Source organism: Perca fluviatilis, chromosome 15 (genome assembly GCF_010015445.1).
Source record: "Perca fluviatilis chromosome 15, GENO_Pfluv_1.0, whole genome shotgun sequence".
Taxonomy (NCBI): domain Eukaryota; kingdom Metazoa; phylum Chordata; class Actinopteri; order Perciformes; family Percidae; genus Perca; species Perca fluviatilis.
The window spans coordinates 5,652,809-5,665,200 of NC_053126.1; the positions used below are offsets into that span (position 1 = coordinate 5,652,809).

General features: G+C 40.1%; 1 protein-coding gene across 5 annotated transcripts in view; it reads right to left on the minus strand.

Annotated features, from left to right (window-relative positions):
- Window positions 1–9,052: 9,052 nt before the first annotated feature.
- Window positions 9,053–12,392, minus strand: part of tnrc18 (trinucleotide repeat containing 18) — a 55,688-nt gene continuing 52,348 nt past the window's right edge. For 4 of the 5 annotated variants that reach the window (XM_039824640.1, XM_039824636.1, XM_039824638.1 and 1 more), the window contains 2 exons: window positions 12,135–12,209; window positions 9,053–10,848 (listed from right to left, as the gene is read on the minus strand). In XM_039824640.1, coding sequence (XP_039680574.1) covers window positions 10,642–10,848; window positions 12,135–12,209 — 282 coding nt within the window. In that variant the 3' untranslated portion in view covers window positions 9,053–10,641. The remainder of the gene's footprint in view (window positions 10,849–12,134; window positions 12,210–12,392) is intronic. The other variant, XM_039824639.1, reaches the window with a different exon arrangement.

Below are 12,392 nucleotides of genomic sequence, written 5' to 3' on the forward strand. Positions count from 1 at the left end.
TGTCTTGGTGGTGTGGATCAAACTCTATTAAAGAAGGAAGTAAGCGCTATGCGGAGACATGTGATACAGTAAAAGTCACCTTTTTTCTGTACATTTCTTATTGTACTTGCCCTTAATGTTATACTGTCACAAATGCATATTAGGAAACACATTTCATAGACAACAGAACCTAATCAGTTGATGATTCAGACCATACACATCTCATTCAATTTAAGATGGTCTCATATTAGGTTGATGCAGTCTGCAACAGATGAAAGCATCCTGATATTGACACAGGTCTTCTGTAGGATGGATAGAGGACAATGAAAACTAAATAAAAAAATCAAATGTGGCAGAAAACCTCCTGGGTGGTGAGCGTGGACCCTCTCCCACAGGTGGCAGACACGAGCTGGAGAGGGAATCACTTTTCTCCTCTTGAAAATGTTTCTAAATCAAATGTTTCTAAGTCTTTATTGACATGAACATAAGTAGATTTAGCAGTTCCAAAGCGGCTTGTTCAAGGTTTAAAATGTAAGTAAGCTACAATGTGCGTGTAATACCGTGACTCAGAATGTAAGAATAGCTTATTTCTTATATGCAATATAGACTGCCGCCAAAGGCAGGGAACAGTAACAAGGATACAAAGAAGATGACGTTTAGAAACGGGGGGTTAAAGTTCAGTCTGTAATTGTAATAGAGGAGGCTAATGCCTTATTCTTTAAATGTATTTTTAGACTTGTTATTTTACGACAAAAATCATTGACACCTCAGGGAATATGAGAAAACATACTATCAACATACTAAATGTGTTTTTCCAGCTTTCTCTCTATCATTCCTAAACACTTTGAAATGTAATAAATGAATAGAATTTAATACACTTAAATATGTCATTTAAAAGAAACAACCACACCAAACTGTAAATTACACTAGAGTCAAAAACTGAGATGGCAGCAATGCTTAAAAAGTTAGCTTTAAGCCGGACTAGTTTAGCTGTTTTTATTTAGTATTATTTTTTTAGTTTTTAGCTGGGTTTTGTTGTAACGGCAAAATTAGCATGCTGTTTTCTTTTAAATTATACATTTCTATGGCATAAACAAATATATGACAAAATCATAGACTGTTATAGTTTTTCTGGGGCGTTTTTGGTTAATTTTCAAAAAAAGACTTTTCAAAAAATGCCTGTGTATTCTACGTGTTTACAAAGTTTTATTAGGGTAAACCTTTGCATACCTACTATATTAGTTTTTGAAAAACAGTAGAACTTCTTCACTATCTCGTTAATCTCAGATCTTGCTGGTGACCCTTTGGGAGGGTCTGACCCCAGGTGGGAACCACTAAAATAGACCGTCTTCCCATATTCATTTTTTTTGATATCTCGTTACACACTGTTTTTATTGTCCTCTATCCATCCTACAGAAGACCTGTGTCAATATCAGGATGCTTGTGTCTGTTGCAGACTGCATCAACCTAATATGAGACCATCTTAAATTGAATGAGATGTGTATGGTCTGAATCATCAACTGATTAGGTTCTGTTGTCTATGAAATGTGTTTCCTAATATGCATTTGTGACAGTCTAACATTAAGGGCAAGTACAATAAGAAATGTGCAGAAAAAGGTGACTTTTACTGTATCACATGTCTCCGCATTAGCTTTTTCTTGCATACAAATCTCGTCTTTTCACTCTGTTGAATCAACTTCTTTATTGTCTGGATTCTGGACAGTCAGAGGACAGTGTTAAAGGTCCAGTCTGTAACGTGTTTAGTTGTTCATTCTCAAAATCTGTGTTGTCACAAACTTGTCCTTTTTCATGAATATTTACCTCCACCGTCAATTCCAAGTATTCCTTTTGGCTTGAAATTTTACATTTGCATTCGCATGAACTGGGGTAGACGCTCCATATTCATGCTCCATCTTGAAATACGTTAGCCGGTAAGGGACATACAGGACATACTGCTCTGCCTTTCACGTTTTCACTGTCACATGATAAACTCACAGGTGCTGCTAACGCTGCTAACGGGTATCGTAGCTTCCCGGCCCCGGCAAGTTTGAATAAGGAAACATGGAGGACCACACGTATTCAAAATCCAAATTTCAGGAACAGGAGTTTCTACTTCTTCGCCCAGAAAAAGAAAAATGAGATTGAAAAGAGCGAGAGACCAGCGTCATCAGCATAAAGTGTGAAGGCTACCGTAGCTGTAATACCTACTTTGAACTGCGTGGCACGAGAGAGTTGATTGCGATATATGATCTCAACGCTAGATGGGAGAACTTCCCACACATTGGACCTTTAAAGTGTCGATCTCCGAATGCGAATGAACGGACTCCATAGGAGGAAATGTTACTCTTATATGAGGCTCCTTAACTACAAGGTCAATATTGTTTTACACTAACGACAAAACAACGAATTATCCGTGCATTTATATGGAACTAAGCTTTAGGAGCTTTCCATCTTTACTCTCCTCCCTGTTACGTTGCATTCGGAGATCGACTCTTTTTGACTGGCGAGATGGCGGCGAGCGGAAAAACCAACAGCTAAAGTGAGTTGTTAAAACCTTTCTTTTTAGTAAACTCTGTGTACACAAACAATGTTCTCAGTGCTGGAGTTCATAGAGCCCCTGGTGATACTTCCAGCAAAGTTTCATGTTGTGTCGAGCCTTCTTAGTGTTTTAAAAATAGTGATTTTGATGCGATCGTAGCAGTGCCCCTAGCACTCCCATTCAAAAGGCCATTTGACCCAAAACAAATACAAATAAATATGCTTTTAAACAAAGGTTTGACTCTGTTACATTCACAAAAAGACCCTAGGTTGCATTTTGGCGAGAGTTACACTTTAAGAGAGATTTTAGAGACGTAAATGTCCTCCTCCTCCTCCTCACTGTGAATGATGCCCTTGCTCCTTCATTAGGAGGAGCTGCTAGTCTTCAGCTGTCAGGTATTCAGTGGGCATCACCACGTCTTTGCAGCTACAATTGGACTTCATTCACACTGCTGTCACTGCTGTCTAAATACCCACAACGGCAGCTGTGTGTGTGTGTGTGTGTGTGTGTGTGTGAGAGAGAGAGGGATAAGTAAACATGCCTGAAATACAAAGACTGTGATGTTTCATTCATTACGTTGTCAGCATGAATAATATATAGCTAATTGATATGCAGTACAACACACACGTACACACACTTCCATGTGGGATCGCACTCTGAACTAATATTTGTAAAGCTCAGTTGTCATTTCACATTCAAATTTATCACAAGAGGCAAAAGATAGAGAGAGAGAGATCAAAAGCCAGAGAAAACAAAGAACACGCACGCATGCAAGCACGCAAGCACGCAAGCAAGGCAAGCACACACACACACACACACACACACACACACACACAGACAGAGTTTGTATATATATAATGCAGCGGGTGAATTATAGGGTAAACAAGTTTAGTTTAGTGGTTTCCACCTGGGGTCAGACCCATAGACTGTATTTAATAATATACAGTCTATGGGTCAGACCCTCCCAAAGGGTCACCAGCAAGATCTGAGATTAACGAGATAGTGAAGAAGTTCTACTGTTTTTCAAAAACTAATATAGTAGGTATGCAAACGTTTATCCTACTAAAAATTAGTAAACAAGTAGAATACACAGGCATGTTCAGTATGATCCTCATCTTACTCACACACTGCATCAGCACTCTCTCACAGAAGTTTAATGATTATGGAGCTTAAAGGTCCCATATTGTGCTCATTTTCGGGACTCATACTTGTATTTTGGGTTTCTGCTAGAACATGTTTACATGCTTTAATGTTAAAAAAACACATTATTTTTCCCATACTATCTGTCTGAATAGACCTGTTTTCATTCTCTGTCTGAAACGCTCTGTTTTAACGCCTGTCTCTTTAAGTCCTTCTCCTGAAAAAGCCCAGTCTGCTCTGATTGGTCAGCGAGGTGGTACCAAAGAAATTCCAGGTACTATCGAAAACCAAAGTCGAGTTGAGTAGAGCCCAAAGGGGTAAGCTTTGCTTCAGAACTCAAACCTCCTATGGCGCCATTTTGATGCTACAATATCACCTCTCGTTAGCATCCCATTGACTCCCATTCATTTTGACGTCACTTTGACAGCGAATAACTTTACATCTGAAGCGTTTAAAGACTCTATTTGTCCGTTGTTTATTTCTAAAGAAACACAACAATGTATAAAAGGCTCCATTACCTTGTACCTCACGTTATGGCTCCGTAGCAGACGCTTTTATAAAAATAGGCTAACGATTGTGTCATAACCACGAGACTTACTGTTGCACAGTAGAGGAATTACCGTATAGTACAGGAGAAGCTCACAGGCAGTTTGGACTTACATGAGCTGTTTAGGTTTAATTACTAATGTTAACTAGCATTTTAGTTAGCAATAATTAGCCTGTGCCCATGTTATCTCCTTACATATACCTACACTCTCTGTCTCTGTAAGATTGGGAATGATTGAGATTTCTCTTGCCACAGCTACCAGAAGACTTCACACTTTCAGACAGGTTGCTCACGTCACATTTACGTTGTCTCTCTCAGTTTGAGGCTGCTCAGTAAAGCTGGCCAGCACCGGAAAAGTGCTTCTAATATCCTTCACTGGTCTCCGTCCAGAACAATGGGATCTGTTGGTCCATTCTTATGTACAGTCTATGGTAGAGCCGTGCCGTATACCATGCAGTGAAAATGCGGCATCAGAGTGCTTCCCTTTATTAAAGATAAACAGGTATCATTTACAAACATTTAAACATTTTTTATGTTAAATGCAGTTTAGCGTCATCTTTTCAACATCCAGCATTCACACTTCTCTAGTTTGATCCATTGTTGTTATAAAAAATATTGATAACAGTTGCTTAAACACAGAAATGAGAGTGACATTGAGCTTAGCTAATTCCTCGAAAGAAAAGAAACAAGCATATTTCCCCTAAACAACATTTAAGTCTCATGTCTTTGTTGCCATGACGCGGAGGGACATTGACATGCAGATGTATGGCTTCTGTTTCCAGGTTGATGTCTCTGACAGCAAACAGTCCTGTATTTGACATCTAGTTTTTAGACCTCCTGATTTTAGCCTACATAAGAAGAACATAAGATAACAGAGCAGTCAATACACAAGTAAAGAAACCTGCGATGGATGAAAGAGAAAAAGAAAGAAAGACAGACAGACCCATAGAAAGAGGGAAGGAGGAGAAAGTAGAGCATGGAAAGAAATACAGTATTTTTTTTCTTCCTTTTTGACAAAACCGAGTTAAAGGACAAACTGTTCTGAGAGTCTAAGAGCAGACTTCAGTCTGAATAACAAGCCTTTCAAACTGTGCTCAGTGTGCGTTTGAACGCCCACTCACTTAGATACCTGTCTCCTGGGAAACCGGTGTGTACAACCCACTCTCTCTCTCGCACACATGCACGCACAGAGCCGAAACTCAGTAATGAGTTCAAACACTCACACAGGCGCAAGCATATACACACACACACACACACACACACACACACACACACACACACACACACACACCACACACACACACACACACACACACACACTTGCATCTCAGCTTCCTCTGCTCCCTGTGTTTAAGCTGCAATGAAACCTTAGCCAATAGATGCCTCTGTTCATGTGATGTCAGCCAATCAGAACCCTGCACGCTGACACACCCACAAGAGGGTGTGTAGGGCACTGCTGAGGATGGAGAGTGTGTGTGCCAGTGTATGTTAGGATGCCTGTGGATACCTTTCTGTGCTGGCGTGTGTGTGTGTGTGTGTGTGTGTGTGTGTCTCAGAGGAAGCTCCCAGCAGGTTCTGATGTTATGCTGATGTTTGGGGGAAACAGAGAGGCGGCCGAACCCCTGACTGCTGCTCTCACCGTGAAACAGGAACACACTCAGTTCATGTCAGCAAAGATTTGATTACATGTGGACACACAGGAATTCAAAAGGCACACACACACTCTCTCTCTCTCACAAACACACACACACACACACACACACACAAACACACCAGCTCATTGAGGGCAGAGTCATGAACGGTCAGCGGTGGAAAATGTGTCTCCTGCGGTCAGCTCTGCAGCTCAGCAGAGGAAGCTGAACTTTCCTCCATTTTATCACAACCAGCAGCTTCATTACTGGGCTGCCAAAATGGAGGCCTGATAGAGTCCACTGTTGATTAAAGGGGCAGTCCACACAAACTGAATCTATAGGCACAAAAGCAGAGAAAACAAAAACATGAGAGCAGCTTTTTAAGGTGAGGGAGCTGCTTCTTCTGGTGGCGGTGAAAGCTGCAGGAGACCAGGTGATGGAGGAGAAAGATCAACAAAGTAGAATTAGCTGAATTTGTACAGTAATCCATTACCTTAAACCAATAGTTTGGGAAACAGAGAGTTGGATGGGAAGATTGACACCACTCTCATGTCTGTACGGTATACATGTCAGTTAGCTTAGCATAATGACTGGAAACCCATAGGCTGTATATAAAGGACAGCTTGACAGTTCCCCAAAAGTAAAGCCAAAACATCTGGATGGCCCCTGGTGGCTGGCTGCAGTATAGGTCATAACCCCCCCCCCCTCCATGTTAGCAGATGGGACATGGGCCAAACTAAAAAATCAAACTGTACGTCAAATACATTTCCCCCAAAGATAATTTCTGTAATTTTAGGTATTCTGATCATGCTGATGATCAAGTGTTCATTTTTCTGATAAGTTTGGTTTTAATTAGTTCTTTGATGCTATAAAAATGGGGTGAAATGTCATGATGATGACAGCTGAGACTGACTCGCGATTGGTCGGGCGAGTGTATGGGCGGGACTTGGCTTCCTCCATCTTTATTTGAAGTCTATGCTGGAAACGACTAGCAGGGCTGCCCAAAAGTAACAAAACCACCTACTAGCACCTCCAAAGCTCACTAATTCACACATTATATCCGGTCTATTCAATTTGTACAAGTCCAGTCTTCATGCTAAGCTAACCCGCTGCTGGCTTTAACCTTATATTTAACTAATATGAGTGGTATCAATCTCTGCATCTTACTATTAGCAAGAAAGCAATAGGCGCCTTTCCCGAAATGATAAACTTTTCCTTTAAAATATCTTTGTGAAGATGAAACTAAAATTCAAAATGAATCAAAACTGTATTCCTGCTTATAGTGAGGATGAAAGGAAAAAGTGCAGTATTTTAGCAGTTTAAACACAAATGTCATCAAGAGAAAGGCTTTAAGAAATAAAAGAGCTATATTTTCATGCCAGAGACTCACAGAACACCAACAGTACAGTTCCATCTGTTTATTGATTAACTATAAAATATTGAGTTACTAAAACAATTTAAAAGAAACACTGATAAACGTGGTTGCTGTCTGTAAAAAACAGAAAAAAAAACCTTACACATACAGTATAGGGTAGCAGAATATATCTGGTTTCAGATTCATCTCTAAAATGTATTCTTTTTGCATTTTTACAAGATTAGACATGTGTACAAAGTATATTCTGATAGCTTTTTCTCCACTCGACAGTGAAGGATCATTTACAAAACTTATTTTTCTATTTATTTTCAAAATAATCTTTTTTTTCTTTAACAGGACGACAATATACTGAAGGAACAGCAGACGAAGAACCAGCCTCCAGTCCACCTCTCTCTCTCTCTCTCTCTCTCTTTCTCTCCCATTCTCTCTTTTGCGCTCTCTCCCATTCTTCTCTCTTTCTAGCAGCTAGCTCCCAGTGCCTGTCAGCAGTATTGCTTGAGAGGCGTGGACGATTGTTCAGAGAGGGGAAGCAACAGGAAAACAAGTGACGGAAACATGCAAAAAAAAAAAAAAAAAAAATAGAGTTGAAAAAATAAATCACAGCAAAAACAAACATTTTAAAGACAAGCCAAAGTAAAACATAAACTGTTGTAAAAAGAACATATACAAAGTCAGGATCTCAAAACATATGACACCAAATGAAAATGAAGGCGAAGTGGGCAATACGTGTTCATATGTGTGTGTGTGTGTGTGTGTGTGTGTGTGTGTGTGTTGGACCCTGTTTGAAGGCCTTAGGCTGGGCTTTGGATGGATATAGGGGGCAAATAGAGATTGGAAGGCAATAACACACACCTTAAAGGGTTACAAAGGTGTGTAAGTGTGCGCATGTGTGTTTGTGGGATAGCTTACAAAGATAAGCAGATAAGATATTCTGACATCAATCGAACGAGTAATCTTAGAAAACAGCACATATAGTCACTTGGTACCGGTTTAAACCACTAGCAGCACATTATCAAACTTTTCATTTTACCTCTCCCGTACTGAAATGCCACCATACTGGCAGACGTCTTTTGTCATTTTAAATCGGGAATACGTCACATTAACGACATTAACACCTTGCGGGCTGTCCTCGAGACGTCACGCAGCCATCTCAGAGCGAGTACAAATATGATATAGCCTATAATAAAATCAGACATAACCAAAAGATCTCAAAAGAGTAGAAAATATTAAACCTATTGAATATCAACAAGACAATCTTCAGTCTCTGCAGCAAAGCAGACAGAGGGCAACGTGGTAAGAAACATACAAGAAAATTAACATGATAATCACATATATATACTATATATACAGTATACTATATACTGTATATAGATACTGATAGATCTGATACAAACTCTATACACAATAGTGTAACAAAGTGGGCTAAAAGCTCAGGAACGGAGGGTTGTTTCAACTTTAAATCACAAAGAAGAAAGGCATTACTGGGGAAAACACCAATCTGATTACTTTGATGATGGTGGGAGCAAGGGGCGGGACCTAAACGAGATTTGGCGAATCATTATCATAAGGCCTGGGAGAGTAAGGCCGCCCAAAAGCTCACAACCCTGAGCACGACATTCAACAGTCTCACCCTAAAAACGGTTAAACTAGGCACGTGGGGGAAAAAAAATCAGCTAATAAGCAGCTATGAGAGACGAAAAGAAGAACATGTAAAGGGGACGTGTGTTAGTTTATCTGTGTCTAAGGGCGAAGGGGCCACACCGGCATACAGAGAAGAGGCAGGTGGGGGGGGTAGGTAAATACTCTAGGAAGACATACATTGACTCCCAGTCAGTCTCCTCTGCAGCGGAGCTCATTCAAAGTGCACTCACGTCTAAGATGATTGCCTGGAGGGGCTGATCGAACGGGGTAAGATAGAGGTCCATAAAACAGCAGAAGCAAACTCAAAATAAAATCTAACACAGGACATTTAGAGGTTGAAACAATGCAGCCAAGACGAATGAACAAAAGCAAATCTGTGGAAGATATTGTCAAAATGAAATTATGTTCATGATGTAATCAGTGCATAGACCTTAATGCATCTTCGACCGACTGCAATGTTTACAACCCTGAAAACACCTTAAAATAAAATAAAATAAATAAATAAAAAGGACAAATCCACCCTTTAGGACCCCAACACTGTCAATACATCAACTTGTTCAGTGCATTCACGGAGTCACTTTGTGATCAAGTGTTATGGTTTACTTTTCTTGGTTACCCATTTTTGTCCTACGTTTCCCAGTATGCTTTTCAACATCAACCAGTCACTGAATGAATTGAAACTGGTGTCTCTACATCCTCTGGGATCCATTTCGCACTGTTGTTGTTGCTCAACCTCAGTGCAAAAATGGGCGAGCGACTACATAAGAGATACATCGACATGAACTGGTTTCATAGTGTTTACGTGTTCTCTGGGTGGATCTTTCCTTCAAGATAAGAAACTCAAAGATGAAAATGGGAAGTGCTTTTAATAGTACAAGATTCCTTCCTCTCTCTTTAAGCCTGAGTCTCTGGGGGAGTCAAGAAGTTTTAGTAGCACACGGGACAGTTTGGACAGCCTGCCCGAATTAGGATTGTCACGGTGACTCAAAGGGGTTAAATTAAAGGAGGATAGACTTTAAGTGTTTTTTTTATTTATTTAAGTGCTCTCTGTTGGGACTGTGCGTCTCTTTCTCGGTCTGTCGCTCCTGCTGTTCTGTAGATACATTTACATGACTGTAACATGACCTGTAACATCACCACTGCAACATCATAATCACAACGTCACATCACCGCCGCCTGCGTCCGTCTTTCTGTCCATCCGTCCTGCCAGTGCAGAGGGAGGACGGACAGACAGACGCGGTCCTCTCTCCTGTATCATCATTCACAGTTCATTAAAGCTTCTCGGCTGTTTACCTCTTTAGAAAAAAGTACTCTGACATAAATCTATTACATGAAAATAAAACACTCATATTTTCCTCTATATAACTGTGTGTGTGTATTACATGGAGGGGCGTATTTACATGTCTGTGCATGTGTGTGTGTGTGTGTGTTTATGCAGATATTTACATGTAAAAGGGGACTGAAGTGCTTGTGTGTGTGTTCAGAAGCTTTTCCCATGAACACTAACAAGTGAAATAGTTTGATGGGGGTCTGTGTGTGCAAAGGTTTTTCAGGAGACGTGTTCCGTGTAATACTGTCTCTCTAGTGTCTCCCGTCTCTGTAGTAGAAGCTGCTCAAGACAGTCCAGTCTGAAGTGTGTTATTGTGTCGGAGCGGTTGAGTTCATTGAAAGATCCATCATGAAGATCAGTGATTAGACTTGGAAAAGACCGGTCGCTGTCTGACTCGGCGGCGAGTCGGGCCTTGATCTGGTTTCAGCAACTCGTGGGGAGTTTTTTTCTTTTGTTTGTTCAGCAGATGACCGGGACTCCGTCAGTGTTGAAGATCATGCCGGTGGTGGGTTCGTAGGTGCCGGCCAGGTAGTAGAGGTCCTCGCTGTCGGCGTAGCGACGCGTGTGGGTCATCTGCTCGTACTCCTCCACGCTGACCACCAGGCACTTGTGACTGACCGTCTGCACGTCGTTCTCGTCGCTGTGAGACGACTGGTAGAGGGCGCGCTGCGACACAAGACAGAGGTTTTTATCCAAAATCTAGTGTATATTAGGGCTGCTCGATTATGGAAAAATATCATAATCACGATTATTTAACACGATTGTGTAAAAATATGCAAAATAATCTAAGTTTTTATGAACATTAGGAGCCGAAATCGCAATTTTGATAAAACAGTATGTAGGCTGTGGATGACACGCCTACTTCTTTTCTTCCCAACTAGACAACTAACTGCATTCACCTGTTGTATGTGAAGCCCCAAAATGTATTTATTTACAGATGTACATACTGTAATTACATAGTCATATTCTACTGCTCTTCATACTATTCATCCTGCACCTACACTTATTCTTACTACTCTCATAATGTTACCACACTGCAGATAGCAGTACATACTGTACATATCTGTCTATATGGTTCATTCGGTATATCCATATTTATTGTTTTCCTTCCTACATGTTGTTCATACATTGTTCATATTACATAGCCATATTTATTCTGCTCTTATAACACTGCAATATATTTCTTTTCCTGTCTATGCACCACCTGTCTATACCTGTATATCGCATTGCACTTTTCTGCCTTTTTCTGCACTTCTGGTTGGACGAAAACTGCATTTCTCTGTCTTTTTACTTGTACTCTGCACAATGACAATAAAGTTTAATCTAATCTAAAAAAAAAGAGCACAAAAGAAATATAAAGCTTTATGTTTTTTCTTTCACTTCCAACCAGTTGGTTGACCCACCACCACTTGATGAAATAAATCAAAACATCAGTGATGAGAGGACCGTGTGAATAATTTAGACAACTGATGTTAAAACACACTCATTTCGTCGTCTCAGTACCTCTCCCTGAATCTAACACGCTGCATGAAATGGTGTGTTTAGCTACCGGGGATTTCAACTAAGCCAACATTAGCTAGCCACACAGTCCTCATGGAAATTGGGAATGTGGTGAGAACAATGTTGCTTGGGGAAAGTAGAAGAAAATAGATTAAAAAAACAAAAACAAAAAAAAAAGAACCAAGGAGTTACACCTGCTTTTTTTAACCAAGTTATTGGAGGAAAAGTATAAAGCTTTCTATGTTCTTCTATTTTTAGTATTTAACTAATAGCATTGTTTATTGATACTTCAGTTATGTGTTTTTTGTTACTTTTACGGATAGCCTTTAATTACATTTATGCAGTTTTGGGGCTCCATATTGTCCAAGCATCCCTTTAGTCTGATTTATGTTTATGATATAATCAATAGGGGAGTTGAAAAACACAAGTTAAATGCTTCATTTCTTTCTCACCTCCATGAAGTCTTTCCTCTGGATAGAAGAGTGCAGAGCTGCTGGTAAAGACTGACCACACATCTGGTCCCAGTTCTGGAGAGGACAGGAGACTTAGCAAAAAACTAATCATACACAATGATGTGTTCAGACTGACGTGCGTTTCTTTTACATAAGTGCTCATATTATGATAATGATAATAATTACAAAAGGGTTCTCGACTGTTGTAGAAAGAAGTGGAAAGAAGTGGAAATATCTACATTGCCCATTATCAGCAAC